General features: G+C 44.0%; 1 protein-coding gene across 1 annotated transcript; it reads left to right on the forward strand.

Moving 5' to 3' along the window:
- Window positions 1–10,688: 10,688 nt before the first annotated feature.
- Window positions 10,689–11,994, forward strand: LOC111693785 (zinc finger and BTB domain-containing protein 41-like). The gene is made up of 2 exons (XM_023459440.1): window positions 10,689–10,959; window positions 11,029–11,994. The coding sequence occupies exons 1-2, from the start codon at window positions 10,897–10,899 to the stop codon at window positions 11,992–11,994; spliced, it is 1,029 nt and encodes a 342-aa protein (XP_023315208.1). The 5' UTR covers window positions 10,689–10,896.
- Window positions 11,995–15,950: the final 3,956 nt, after the last annotated feature.

Here is a 15,950-nt window from a genome sequence, read left to right on the forward strand (position 1 = left end):
GCAAAAAAAAAAAAAAAAAGGAGGAGCAAACAAACAAACTGTACCGATTTGTGCTCTTCTGCGCTCGCTTGCATTATGGATCGCTGGCGTTGCGCTGCACGGATGCGCGCGCGCGCGTGTGTGTGGCGAAATTTTTCTTAAAAATAATTGCAGATTTTTCCTTTGTCGTCGAAAAAGCCAAAGAGACGTATATTGTAAACGAGAAAAAGGGCCCGGCGTATATAGACAAAAAGAGTTACAACGACGACGTCTGGAATTTAATATATGATGTCGCGCACCCATATACGCACAATGGAAATATGAAAATTCCTTGCACCAGCGACAGCGTGATTTTATTGTTTTATTATATGTACATATACATACGCGAAGACGACTAGAGTAGTCTCTCTCTCTCTCTTGCGAAATAAGAATTTTCGAGCGAAAAATTGCATACAGGCAGCTTTTTTGCCACTGCCGCCGCCGCCGCTGCTGCTGCTGCTGCCCGAGAGAGCCTCTAGGCGTAACGTATAATACGAGCAACGGCAGCCGAAGATCCGCATCGATGAGTTGGGAAACGAATGTAACGGATGACATCATCCGATTGCTGTATACGTATTCCTCTTTTTGCGCGTTCACACACGTATTTATATACACGTACATATCTGCATGGCATCGATTCGATTTCCCGCAGATACCGTGTGCGCGGATACATCGGTACGCCTATTTTCGTTTCATTTCGTTTATTCATCTTTTTTAGCTCTCTTCCGGGACGGTATTCGCCCTACGGCTCGATTTTTTTTTTCTTCGTGATTACGTAATTTCACGCGAGACGTGCGTGTACGTATTATTAGGGTCAAAATTCGCAGCAGCAGCAGCAACATCATCCACGATGTATCGCTTCTTCGTCGATATATATACGCTCGGGAGTCTACGCGCGCGCGGGCAATTTAATTTCCCAGCCCGAGTAAAAGGCAGTTTTAGGTGTCGTGGAGTTTAGCTTCCCAAGGCAGCCAACGAACGAACGAACGAACGAACGAACCCTTTCGGCTTCTTCGTGCTTGCTTCCTATATATACAGGAGCTTCGCTGCTGCTGCCACGCCACCCTTTTAGTATATTTCAGAGCGAGAGAGAGAGTCTGGAGAGAAAGGAAAACCGCGAGTGGAGTTTCTCTCTGCCTTGGTGTGTATATATGTATGCTGTGTATGTGTGTGTGTCTAGAAGCAAGCGCAGGCAGGCACATACCGCGGAGAGAGAGAGAGAGAGAGAGCGCCTCGAAGGAGAGTAAAAGCATAGCAGTATAGAAGTGTACCCATAGTTGTAGCGCCTTGGAAGCTTTTGGCGCAAGTTCGGAAGTTAGGCTGATATGACTACAGAGCGAGAGAGAGAGAGAAGGAAAGTATCTACAGTACATATTCTCTGTCTCTCTTGGCCCTTCGTCAAGTTTCTCTTTGGCCAGCAGTAGCAGCAGCAGCGGCAGTAGTAGAGAGCGAGTATCGAGTGCCTCGCGGTGGTGGTGTGGCCTTTGTCACTATATAGCTTACGCGCGCGCGGACACCGGACTACCACTACCACCATCCAAGGCGCTGCTGCTAATGTTACTCTATATATATATATGTACCATACTCAGTACGGAAGAGACAGAGACAGAGAGAAGCGGTCTAGAACTTCATTTAAGTGGATATCGTGTTGGAGCACCAGTACTAGTAGCAGCGGCAGCAGCAGCAGCGAAAGTTTCGACCGATGATTTACGTCGTGCACTGCACCTCTGTTACTCGTCGTCGTCGTCCTCGTCTTTGCCATACACCCCCCGACCCCCCCGTCAACTCCTTTAGCAGCGGCTCTCTTTGTCTTTCTCTCTCTCTCTCTCTCTCTCACTCTGTCCACATAATCCTTGTGCAAGTCGCACAAGGCTTACGTAATCTTTCTTAATACATAAACTAATAATTAATTCGCGCAAAAATACAGCGAGCCCTCTCTCTCTCTTTCTCTTTTGCCATGCCTACAAGCCTACTATACAAGGGATGCCATAAATTTCTACCCGAGGTTTTAGCTTGCGCGAGCTCTGTGTGTGTGTGTGTTAACGTATATATACGTATATATAAGACGCGAAAGGCGAGCGGACCTCTCTTATTTGCCCAAGACTAAATTCCCAGACAAAAGCACAAGCCTCGAAGCTTGTAGTAGCTCCGACGTACAGAGAGTGAGAGAGAGCACATATACACGGACACACAGACGAGAGGAGGAAAGAGAATTAAGGCTGACTATACACGAAGCGAGAGCACGCAAAAGACCAGAGTAAGAGAAGAGAGAGAGAAAGCTAAGAAAGAGAAGATAGTAGTTATAGTAGCTTGCCAGCATAAAGAGAGGGAGAGAGAGAGAGAGAGAGTCTAATCGATCGTGGCCTGTCCACCCTTATCAGAGCCAAGTAGAGTGGGTTTTCTCTCTCTCTCTCTCTTTCTCTTTGCTCCGGCAACGTTTCGTATGGCCGGCGGATAGCTCCCACCTCCTTCTGACTACTACTACTACTATATACTACTACGACTACTTCTATACTCCCTGCTGCCTGCCTGCCTGCAAAGTTCAGAAAGCCCTTTAAAGTAAGGGGGATATAGCGCGTGTAGTAGTCGTAGTCATAGTAGTCGTAGCAGCAGCAGCAGTGGTGGTGGCGGTGGTGGTGGTGGTAGTGGGTAGTCAGCAGCCATTGTTGCCAGATGCCCCCCGCAACATTTGCATGATTCGGACTCTGCTGTACTACTACTACTACTACTACTACTACTGCCATAACGCGGCTGCTGCCTGCCTGCTGCCGTCGCTCTCTGAAAAATGAACGTATATACCTCTAGCTACTGCTGCTACTAACCGGCGAGCTAGCTGCCTGCGCTTTGCTTATATGCCATACTGGACGAGCGATATACTTTTCTTCTCTTTCCTTTACTTTACTTTTTTTTTCTCTCTCTTTTTTGCTTTGCTCCTCTCCGCAGACCACAGATGCCATGATAAATTTCTTCCGTATTCTTCGGGGCTTTTTTTCTCTCCTTTTCTTTATATATATTCTTCTTTGCCCTGCATCGTGGTGCGGCGGTGGTTCGAGGATACACACATACATACATATACGTACGCGGGGGAAATGCGGCAATTTAACGCGTGTACGTGCGCGTGTTTTTTTATGCGGACAAGATGGCCCTTTTTTCCGCAGCTTTTTATTACCTCTGTTTGTGCGCGCGGGGGAGAGAGATGCCCATACGCACTCGCACACGTACGGTCCGTTTCGTTCCGCTGCTTTTTTTGTCAGCCGATAAAGACACTCATAATGTACATTTGTGCAAGTGTGTGTGCGTACGATATATATCTTAATATTGGCGCTTCTCTCTCTCTCTCTGTAGTAACGCTGCAAATTAGCTCCGATTTTATTATCCGAGCAAACATTTGGCCAAAGGGTCGCAGAGAGAGAAATACCTATGAACATAGAATACACGTGTACACTCGTACGCGTGTAGAGGTAAAGGCGAGAGTAGTCTCGCTCATCTGGCGAAACTACGCGCGTAGATATTTGAACTAGCCGCGCGCGCGCGCGCGCCCGTCCGCCCACCCGCTCGAGCTCGTTCTTACACACACACACACACACACAGCAACGTTCGGAATTATGTACACACGCGATTCCCTTATATCATATGCGTATTTGCTCGCCGCGTCCTAAGTCGAATATCGCGTAAATGAACGCTTATAATCACGATGATATTGATTGGCTTAATGCCCGTCGGCGAAATTATAAAGGTCAAAAACGAGATCTCAGCCTCTCTCTCGCTCTCTCCATCTCGGGTGCATCGATGGGCAATATATACGTATATAGCGACGCGAGTATATACCTGACTTATATATATGCGCTATGAAAGAGGAAAATCACTCACTGAGTTTGCGGCAGATCGCTTAACCTTTTTTTCTTTTACCTTTTTTTTTCTCAAAGAGACGAAGAAGAGGAGTAAGAGAGAGAGTGAGTGATAGATTCGAGTGTCGGAGGAAAATTTAATGGGAAAATCCTAGAAGGTGTCGAGCACAGACAGCTCGGTGATACGTCAAGAGAGAGTGAGTGAGCGAGCGAGCGAGCGAAAAAGAGAGTCTATATATCGTTGATATATATATATATATATATGTGTGTGTAGGTGCTGCTGCGGAAGAACGAAGACGACGCGCGACGCGGAGTAGGCAAAGTAAAGAGTTCGCGTGCGCGCGAGAAGCATATAGATATATATAGCTACGAGAGAGCAGCGCGCGGGAAAAGTGAAAGGGAAATGACGAGAGCTGACTCGAGCCAGGACGGTTTACTCATATATATATATACATGCACATCTTTCGGCCGAGATATCTAGAGAGAGAGAGAGAGAGAAGAAAAGTCTGCGGGCCACATTCATAAAACAGTCACACTTTGCTCGACTTTCTTCTTACTTTCGCGGGCGCGGGTGCGGGTGTAGTCTTCTTCGGGCTTCTCTTGCTATATACTTACGACGCGGGCTGTATAATAGCTCGCGACTCGCCCGTAGCGATTATCGTACGCAATGTATACAATTATCCACTTACAGTCGTTATTATTACGTATGCATGGGGCGACGATGCGATGCATCGAGTGTTAAAAGGGCAACAAGGGATGCCATTGTATTTCTGCAGAGACCCACACTTACCGACGCGCGTCCTCGTCTAGGATGATATTTGCTCCCTAGTCTGGCAGGATAATGAAGCACGAGTGGTCGGTACTGCAGCGACCCTTATCCTTAGTTATTCTATACGATTGTATATATGTGTGTGTGTGTGTACAAAAATTCTCTAGGACGCCGCGCCGATCGCGCGACACATCGAGGCCTAGGGGAAAATGACATAGGAGAAAGTGGAAGGGGGGGTAGGGGGCTAGGCGCGCATCGTCGTTTTTACGATAAAAAATGAAAAGGGAGGTGGGGTGAACGGTATTGAAGGGGGGAGAGAGAGCAAAGGGGGCTGGGACGTACCACGTACATTGCTACATATACACAAACTCGCGAGAGAGTTTGACCGTCCCTTTTTTTTTCTTTTCTGGCGCCCGATATACGTATGTATCGCGCGTATACGTTTATAAGGGCCTAATCGATGATGGATCGAAGCTGCCTATACACACGACGCGCATATACCTATATAACACGGGTTCGTTCGGTTGCGTTATTTATGTTTCATTAGGCCATCCCTTTTTTTCTCTCTGTTCTTTTCGATTTTCGCCCAGTACTACGTATATAGAGACACTTGGCTGTCTCCCCTTTTGGCGGGTACGTACGTACGTGTGTATTTGTGCGAAGAGAGCTCCTGGATGCGCCAGGAATACTAGGATAGCTTCTTCTTTTTTTTTTTCTCGTACAGATACGTATATAAACATATTACAACGGAGCGTGTGATAAAGGCACAACAGGAAAGGGTTCTCTCTCTCTCTCTTTCTCTGACTTCTTTTTTTCGAAAAGGAAAAAAGCTGAAAAGGGGGAGTTTTGTTGTGTGTGCTTTTTAAAAATTTCGCTCCGTGCCTTGAAATTTTTCACTGGCCCGTTTTTTTCGGTGCTGCACACACAGGATGCGTGTATGTGTATCGCGGGGAGTTTTGCAGCCGATACAATGATTTATGCATCTGCGCGCGAGCTCGGTGTTACGTACAAAGCACGACGATGTATATGAGCCCCGTGAAATTTCTCATCTCGGTTCTGTGCGTAATGTGTGTAATAAGCGATACCGCGTGAAAGATATCTGATAAATTACGAACAATTATGCGTAACAATAAAAAGTACGAAGCCATGCCCACGGTAGAAATGTTCGATATTTTATGGCTTGTTTTCGGACAAAGTTTCTTGGACGTAAAAGGGTCATTAGAATTGGCATCATACGAACCAAAATTGTAACTTTTTTCTCCAAGTTCTTATGATCTTATAAAGGTAGAGGGTTGTTTGATGATTATTTTTGACTATATGAAATTCATACGAATTACCATTAAAACATACGTTCAATAGTTACTTTTAATTTTTTACATTTTATCCTTACAGCAAAATAATTATTATTGAATTTTTCCAAACCCGTATTTTGTCTTATACAATTATTTTGACTTAGCCACTTGCAGGTTTACTGACGAAGGACTCGCCATCTAGTGGTAAAGGTTTAAAGTAGTATTATCGCATTGAAATAGGTTGAAAACTAATTTAAATTTTTTCAACGAATAGAATCGTTATTTTCAAGTCATGAATATTTAATACATACAATAATATATAATTTTAGTCAATCAATGTCACTGCTATTTTAAAACATTTTAAACGATAATCTTTCGTTCATTAAGCCCACACTAATATCAAGCATTTCTACTAAGACAACAAAAAAAAATTAAAAAATCAATCAATCAATCGATTGATCTCTTGCTCGCAACTGTACCGCCCTCGCGAGCCGTCGCACACATAAACTCATGCTGCCGCGGTACTACGAGCCGAATAGCGAAAGCGCGCGTGTACGGCGTCGCTTCCTCCCGCGACTCGTTAATTTCCTCGCGGATTAGGAAATAAGAAAACGCCTCTAGCCATGCCTTCTCGCCCCCGACTGCCGCTCGAGCAATCTTTAAATTCAATCGCACCGAGAGAGAGAGAGAGAGGGACGCTATTTGAAACAATTATCGCTTTGGTACATACGGTATATGCACGGGCTAAACGTTTACAAGTAATATATTATATAATCAGGCGATAAAAGCAATATCCTCGCGAGTTTAAGGTACCTATAGCGTACATACACACACATCCACGCGTGCACATATATATAAATGGGTAAGCTAATTCGATTACTGTGGCAGCACGAATAGAGGAAGTAGCTTCTCTCTCTCTTTCACGTGTATACACGCCCACGCACATACATACGTACATCCAAAGCTCGTGCTTGCAAGTATAGTATAGTATATGTGTGCAGAGGGAAGCGCGCGACACTCACCTGCGGGTGCACACGCCTAGGCCATAAGGCAACGACTACGACGACTATACTACGACGTCAACGTTTACTCGGTGGAAGAGAGAGAGAGAGAGGAGGAAATTCGTGCGGCTGCCGCTGCGCTGTACCGAATTATCGGACTCGATGGAAGAACGTTCAATTTGCCAAATTAATCCTACTGCTCTCCTCGCTCGTTCTCTACGTATATATATACGTATGTGTATGTGTGTGTGTGGGTGGGTGTATCGTATATGTACATATAGCTGCCTGTGCCGCGGCATAGCTTCGTCGTTCGTCATTCGTCCTCTTCGCTCGTCGTCGTCGCTCGTACCGAGTCGTCGAGTTTTCGATGCAAAGCGACTCCGAGCTACTGCGGTTCACGGCTCTCTATATACCTGCTGCTGTATATAGATATATACAGAGAGAGAGAACTGTACGACGCGTAACTTTGCCGAGCTACGCCGATGTTGTACCGTATACACCTTCGGATATATATAGATTCGAAAGCCTAAAGCGTAGCTCTCGTACCTATATATACGTCTCCTATCCCGTATATATACCTGTACCGTACGTGTACGTTTGCAGGTGTAACCCAGAGAGAGAGAGACGAATTTTCGGTACATTCTGTTTTTTTCCCCTTTATTACTCTCGCACTGCCACCGCGCCGTTGTTGGCTGCTGCTGCTTCGCGTCTCTCTCTCTTCCTCGTCTCGACGAGTTGCTCCTTTAATTCGATAAATATATACAGGTATATATGTTATACGTTCTCTCGCTCCAACGTCGTGTAATTGAGTTAACGTATTTACGAACTATGTAGCGCATCCAGCAGCAGCAGCGGCAGTACCGGGTGAAAATCAGATACGAGCTCGACAGTCGAATAATTGTCATGTGTACTTCTTTCTCTCTGGCTCTCTTCTTTCTTTGGTACACCGACGTGTGCGGGTTAAACGCATATTATATAAGTAGCGCAGGATGATTCGACGTGCATATAGCATTATCGTCGTCATCGTCATCATCGCCATTCATACATTATAAAGAGAGAGAAGCCACAGGCGTCATTCGTACGTCTCGTTAAGTTCCTATATATGGACCCAAACGAAGTTTTATTTACCTTGAAATTATTATCAAAATGCGATTAGCGTACAAAAACACACGTGTATACGTAAATTCGTCCTTTTATAAACGCTTTAAAAATATAACACAATTTTTTAACGCGATATATGTAAGTATGATCTCATTTGTGTACGCGCGCGCGGCAATTTCAATCTCTTCTCCGGGGCTCTATGTATATCATGCGCTGTGTTATACGTACCCCCGCGATATGCATAATTTCTCACTCGTGATTTTGACTCGAAATATCTCGGATTTTACGTGATACTATACGACCACGAGTAAGTGTGTGTACGTATGAATGCTTGTGCTTTTCATTCGTCGGCTCGGCCGAGCGCGCGCGTGCCAAGCATAGATCCCGGCCGGGCCTCCCCCTCGTCGTCGTCGAGTCACTCCTGCAGGCTGGCTGCTGCCTTGTGCATGCACACAGACACAGACACATACGTACCAAAGTGTGTACTATTCCACTAATGACCAAAGTTTTTTGTCAAGTCCCCGACACATCATAAATTCAAAATGGAGGAAAACAAAAGCAAAGCTGCAGTATAACGCGGTGGCGCGGGCGACGGTTCACTCATACGTAGTGATATAAAGGGCAAGTTGTAGCCAGAGAAAGCGAGAAGCGGTATATATATATAGCCGCGCCGCGTATACTATGGCTAACCCTTCTGTACGTCTGTGTGTGTGTTGTAGCCCGAGCAGTGGCAGCGGCAGAAAAGGGGGTGGACGCTTAGACGGATAAATTGGAGAGAGAACAGAGAGAGCGTCGGGCAGCCTCGAAAATGGCGGACCCAATTAAGGGAGCTCTCTAAGCTGCAGCCATGGGCTATGTATACGTGTGTAGGATGCAGTGGCTCATGGTCTTTCTGCTGAAATATATAAGAGCCCGAGCCTCGCAAGGTACAACGACGACGTAGAAAAGAAAGAGAGAAAAGGAAAAAAAAAGCGACGACGACGAGGGAGAGTTTCGTGTCTTCGACCCCGCGTCGTGCGCGCAGTGTGTTGTACACGCGCTGCTACTGCAGCCCCCTTTTTTGAGGGCCTGCGGGAGCGTACCTCTTCAGGTCGAGACAGCGTCGCCAACCCAACCAACCCAACCAACCATCCACCCCCGCGACTAGCCTCGAGAGCCTCCTGCGAGAGCGAGGCTCTTCTCTCGTTTACGTTTGGCTGACCTTATAGCCATCCACTCTGTGCGCAGGGACCCCCTGCCGCGAGCTCTCATTGAGCGCAAAAAAAAAAAGAAGAAGAAGAGAGAACTTTTTTTTTCACTCCTGCTTCCCTTTTTCCATAGACGTATAGGTATATATATACGTGTACTCCTTGCCCCTGCGGCGCGAGCGAGCGCGATGGATTTACGATTACGCACGTATACTAATTAATAATAACCGAGGAGGACGGGGCGGTGCACCCACGCGCAAACACGACTGCACCGCGCACACACCCACCCTTGGCCAACTGCAACTCGTGCGACGTGGCGTTGCTGCAACAACTCCGCAAGTATCGTATGATGATATACAGAGAGGCTGATGCTCCAACGTCGGTGCGTCGACGATTTTTATAATCCTTGGTGTTGTTTTTTTTGTCTTTGATTCCTTCGATTGCGATTCGCGAGATAATTAAAAGAAAGAAATCAGATAACCTTATATGTTATATTTATTTCGGGCTTTGATTTATATACAATTATTTCGACTTCGCCACTTGCGGATTTACGATGTGAAGGTACTCGACATCTAGCGGCGGATGCTCGAAACGGTATCATCGTACGGTATCGTAAAGTGATTGAACAATTAACAATTGACTCAATAATTGTAACATAATTGTAACAGGAAAATCGCTGAAAACAATCAGATTAATGACGATGTCCTTGACAACATCTTGAAAGGTCATTTATCGGTCATCAAGTCGATATTAAAGTTAAGAATTTTTACCAGGGCTTATAATGGATGTTGATGATCGTTCATTGAAGTCCCAGAAACACGGTAAAACCTGGGAACGAGGAATATTTGGATATGAATTTTGTCAACAGCTATTTTTGTCTTCCAATGAACCAAAACTCGCGTCTCTATGTAAATATGACTATTTATTTCCGGTTTGACATTGCCAAAATAAATCTAAACTATTCTGTGATTGAGTAAAAAATAATTGAATTTGCGCATTGATTCAGTGAGAAAAATACTTAAGATACGTTCTTAGTAACCTAAGGATTTACACAAAAATTTCTCTGTTACAGCAATTTTTTATGAAACTATTCTTGTTCACCATACAATAGTTTCTTTGTTGTTACAACTATAATTTCTTGGCTTTGCTTCATTTATATTGATAAATTGTAATGTACGCATGTTGAAATGATCTGTAAATAATACTAAATTCAACTTAAATCTGTCGAAGAGCATATGAAGCTGTGTTCGTTCCGTTGTTTACGTCGCGATTCCCGAAAGGCACAATATGCATGAGATTCTCCACACGCAACGTTTCGCCGTGAATGCCATGATAGCGCTACGCTACACGTGGACTATAATGCGAAGCTGGTCGCGCATAACATAAAGTTCTTCGCATCGACACAGTATGAAATATATAGCGAGCACAGTGTATCGCTCTCCCGCACAGTATTTTCGTGTTGAGTTAGTTAGAGAAGTAAAATCATCTCAGGAAGTGCCGACGACTAATTGTTGACGAAATTTCGAAGCGAGAAATATGGAATCCATTGACCATTGTATCAAGTAATTTTCATTTTTTGAGATGATAAATACATGACAACACATGACTTGATCTCATTGAGGTTATTTCAGAGTGAAAGAGGAGCCTTGTGATGCACCACTCATTGAAAATGATGGTGAAATGATTGACGAGAAACCCGATCTTAAGAACATCCAACTCTTACCACATCTGCCAGAAAATTCAGTAAGTGTTGATAATTATATTTGCGTAAGTTGTAATTGTGTGTAACTTATACATTTACATTTTCGACAGATGCCTACCGCTCGGAAATGTGAAGGAAATCATGATATTGTACGCGATGATAAATTGAAAATAGTTTTTGAATGCCAAGACGTCAAGCCCAACATTAATTTATCATCAGTTCAGAAAATTGAAGATGATTCGCGAGATATCGAATATAGTGATGGTTGTAAAACTCAAAACAAAATTAATATAGATCCTGCAGTAGTAGTAAAACAAGAAATCGTGGGTGATGCTGCAGAAGGATCGAATTTGAATTTCGACCCTATAATTGTCGAACAAAATAAAAAAAGAAGAATTACAAAAAAACTTAACGAAGATCATGATCTCAAAAAATACATGGGTGCGATGCATAGCAATACAACCCTAGCATGTGAAATATGTGCAAAGAAATATTCAAATAAGTATAATCTTAAAATCCACATCGAGTCGGTGCATAGTGGAATCACTTACGTATGTGATATATGCCAAAAGACATTCTCAAGTAATAGTAATCTCAAGAAACACATCGATTCAGTACACAATAGAGCCACATATGCATGTGATGTATGTGGTAAGTCATTCTCACAAAAAGGTAGTCTTAAAAGACACATCGATACCGCACACAATGGCGTTAGATATGCATGTGATATTTGCGGCAAATCATTTACTCAAAAATTTGGTCTCAAAAAACACGTCGATGGAAAACATAATGGTGTCAAACTTGAATGTGATGTTTGCAGAAAGTCATTTTCACTTAAAACTAATCTCAAAACCCACATCGATTCGGTGCACAATGGGGTCACATGTGTATGTGATGTATGCGGAAAATTCCAAATCCACATCGAATCGACGCACAATGGTGTTACATACGAATGTGATAGATGTGGGAAGAAGTTTAAAGAAAAGGCTAATCTAAAACTTCATATTGACTGGATGCACAACGGTGTTAATGCATTCAAAACGTGTGGCAAGAGGGGAATTCGCAAACAAAAGTAATCTCAAAAGGCACATAGATTCGAAGCATCATAAAATCACGCATCCATGTGATATTTGTGGAAAGAATTTATCAAACAAATTTAATCTTCGCAAACATATCAATTCGGTGCACAATGGTATCACGCATGCATGTGATATTTGCGAAAAAAAATACTCAACAAAGTATAAACTCAAATATCACATCGATTTCCTGCATAATGGTATTGCCGCTAACGCATGTCATACGTGCGAAAAGAAATTCTTAACTAAGAATTATCTCAGAACCCACATTGATTCGGTACATAATTGTATCACTCACGCATGTGACGTATGCGAAAAGATATTTACCCTGAAATTAAATCTGAAACGTCTCATTAATTCAAAGCACAGTGCTGGTAAATTAGGATGAAATATTTGCAAAAAAATACGCAACAAAGGGTAATCACAAAAACCACACCGAGGCAATGCATAATTGTACCACACATGCCCGCGCTGTACGTTACATACGGAAAGATATGCAAACAAACAATAAGTCTTCAAACCCACATTTATTTAGGGCAAGACTTCTGTATTACAATTCCATGAACGTGTTAAACTCAATATAGCTATTAAGAAAATTCAATAAAAAATGTTCATTCATACTGTTATTCATAAGTTAAAAAGTTAATTAACACGTAATTTATATAATAAAATTCACTTATCAGAATTGAATGGCTTCAATACTGTTTAAGCTATGTAACGGATCAATTTTTCATTAAAAAAATCGTTGAATATATCCCACAATTACCACGAATATTGCATTTTTTTCTCAGTGCATTCTAACACTTACCTCTTCAAAAAATTGTACCAATTACATCCGATTTTTTAAATCCATACTTTATTTATTTATTTTTTTGAGTTATTTGTACATTCCAATGCTAAAATACGATTAACAGAGAAATTTTAGAGAAATGTCAAATCATAGATGTTAAAAAAATATCAACAATAGACGCGTCTAACGACAAAAATTTCAATCGCAATTTTAGCCTCGATTTTTTAATAGAATCGATCACACGCACACAGAGCATACGCATCAAACGGGTGTCGGGACCCGCATGCACGTACGCGTGCTATACAAAACACGTACACAATAATCCGAAGCCTGCACAGCTTCCGGATACGAGGAGAACGAGAGCGAGAGTGAGAGTACATACATGTGTGTGTAATAATACTGGCTTGCGCGAATTAGCATACGTGCGGCGAGCACAAGTGCCGCATGTAGCGCCAAGTTATTTATACAACGCAATGTCGCAGTAATATCTTGTCGAGTAAGGCCACTTTTATATATTTATTATGTTGCTACACGATATACACCTGATCTTGATCTGCGCGTGTGTCTATACGTAACGAGAACGAGATAATTTGCAATATGGACCAGTGAAACTGGTATGCGGTCATCCCTCTCTATATACGTACGTTTCACCTACCGTATCTCGCACCTTCAACTGGTTTTGACCATTGTCCAGTTCTCGCGCTCGCGCACGCCGATATGACTTATTTAGGTACACGATGATGATGTACCTGACCTACGGCGCTAAAGGGGATGAATCTCTGACCGGATGATTTTTTAAATATACTCGTTTACCGCATACGCGGCGATGACTGCGGGAAAACGGCAAAAACAAATCGATCGAAGAAAGAAACGAACATACATAAATCGTTGTGCGTCAAACGGAAACGTCGAGTATTATAGAGTCGAATAAAATAAAAAGGAAAGAAAGGTGAAAAACGTCGAGCCTCCCACTCGCGCGCACGTGTATACGGCTCGAAACGGTAAAAATTCATAGCATTTCAACAAAAGCGCGTGTTCAAGCCTTATACGTGGTTTGATATCGACTGCTGCTACTACCACCACGACGGCGTAAAGCAGCTAGCGAGCGAGTGAGTGAGAGAGAGAAAACCTATACACGCTTGGCATATCATACAGTCGCGACTACTATATGTACGGCTCGGCTCTGCTCTCTCTCTCCGCTTCGTCTGCAAGATCAAAACGTACGCTTGGTTGAGCGACGACGACGACGACGACGACGATTTTATCCCAGGGCCGGGGGTGTACGCGGCGCAGAGAGAGTGAGGTGCAGAGAGTAGTCGTCGTCGTCGTCGTCGTTGGGTAGATATGTACGCAGGGTATAACTGCTGTATGTACCACCCGCGCCTGGCTGGTATATATATTCGAGAGGTAAAGAGAGAGAGAGAACTGCGAGCGGTGAAGTGAAGAGCCCAAGCCGGCGACACTCGAGCCTTCCTCATCCGTACAAGGGTCCATCTCGTAGCAACGCCCACGAGCCAACGAGCGCAGGAGAGCGAGAGAGAGGAAACGCAGAGAGAGAGAGAGAGCGCAACTCACTGTGAATCGATATGTAGATGTATATAATGTGCTGCATGTATTTCAGTGCAAAAGGCACTGGACTGGAAAAAGCTTCGGGCAAAGGCCTAAGATTCGCTTCGTGCGCTTCGCAGCAGCGGCAGCGGCTGCTATATAAAAGCTACGGCTGCATTTTTAATTTCATGTATATAGGTGGGTATACATACGGATCGTTGTGCGAGGTCGTAAGTACGCTCCGGTGCGATGCACGCGAGGACGTGTATTACGCGAGAAAGGGGGGTTGTTTCGTTGTCGGGATCCTTGAAATTCGCGCGTCGCGATGATCTCTTTTTTTATACACAAACCTTTTTAATCCCGTATAGATTTCGTCGTAGGAATGGCAAAGCGAAGACTGAAAAAGAAAAAAAAATCGGGTTGCGTTCCTGTGCACGCAAATAGGCGCAATCTTCCGTAGCGGCTCTGTGTGGCGTGCACGTGGCTCGTATGTATATGTACGAGCGAAACATCTGTACATATGCGACTCGAGATCGAAGCCGAAAATTGAAATCCGCCCTTTTGTGATAGACGCCGAGATACGCGTACTCCATACACGCTCAATGTCGCGGATAATTTGATAAAAATGGCGCCCAACCTGACTCGCGCACACGCACACACGTACTTGCAGGCTGCAGCGGTATATTGAAAAAAAAAAATTCTTCAAACGCAAAAGTTCGAACGTCGCGCGGCGGGTACTACGTAGTTATTGACCAACGATGCGCGCGTCTTATCTCTCTCTCTCTCTCTCTCTCGCCATGCGAGTTGCCGAGGCTATTGACGCGCGAATGCCAGCAAAAAAAAAAAAATAAATAAAAGAAACCCTTTCTCTCGCTCTCCTCTTTCTTTCTCTCTTTCTGCTACAACCTCCACCCCCGCGAAGTCGCGTTTACATACATGTGTGTGTACAAAGAGAGAGAGAGAGAGAGAGAGAGAGAGAGCGAAGTGCATGTATAAACATCTCGCCAACCTCTCTCTCTCTCTCTGTTTCTCTCTTTCTTGACTCGAGCGCCCGCGTACATGTATACAAATTTCTTACGGTCGACGAAAGCGAGAAGAAGAAAACTTTTGCGTTAGCATAATATAATGGCGAGATATACATACGTGTACGCGTCACCTATACACATCGCGACTATTGTGTACGTAGTTTCTGCATCGTGTACAGCAGCAGCAGCCATATTTATGACGCGCGGCAAGAAAGCCGCTATGGATCGACAATGGTCACGCGCGTTTTATAATAAACGTATACACTATTATACATCGCAGCTCGACGATTCCGCGTCCTATATAAATTTCCATACGCGCGTATTATGATAAATATTTCGGTGATATCGATAAATCACTGTAAAAGTATGTAAAACTGAACGACACACGTCGACGCGGCCCCGGGGAATAGATGAATTTTATCGTAACAACGACGAATAGAACGGATATCAAATGAAAAACTGACCGGTGTTGCTTGCCCGTGCGCCATGATGGTGTTACACCCTGTGACTCCATAAAGCATCGCGCGGCGCAGCTATGTGTATAGACGAGAAACACGACGGACTAGCCTCGGGGGTATACGGTACATGCTAGC

This window comes from Trichogramma pretiosum, unplaced genomic scaffold (assembly GCF_000599845.2).
Source record: "Trichogramma pretiosum strain Unisexual culture from Peru unplaced genomic scaffold, Tpre_2.0 scaffold61, whole genome shotgun sequence".
NCBI lineage: Eukaryota > Metazoa > Arthropoda > Insecta > Hymenoptera > Trichogrammatidae > Trichogramma > Trichogramma pretiosum.

Bases quoted from the DNA above. Each gene is read 5' to 3' on its own strand.
- LOC111693785 (XM_023459440.1), top strand. From the start codon at position 10,897: ATGATTGACGAGAAACCCGATCTTAAGAACATCCAACTCTTACCACAT. The intron at 10,960-11,028 runs GTAAGTGTTGAT...CATTTTCGACAG, and splicing joins CACATCTGCCAGAAAATTCA to ATGCCTACCGCTCGGAAATG.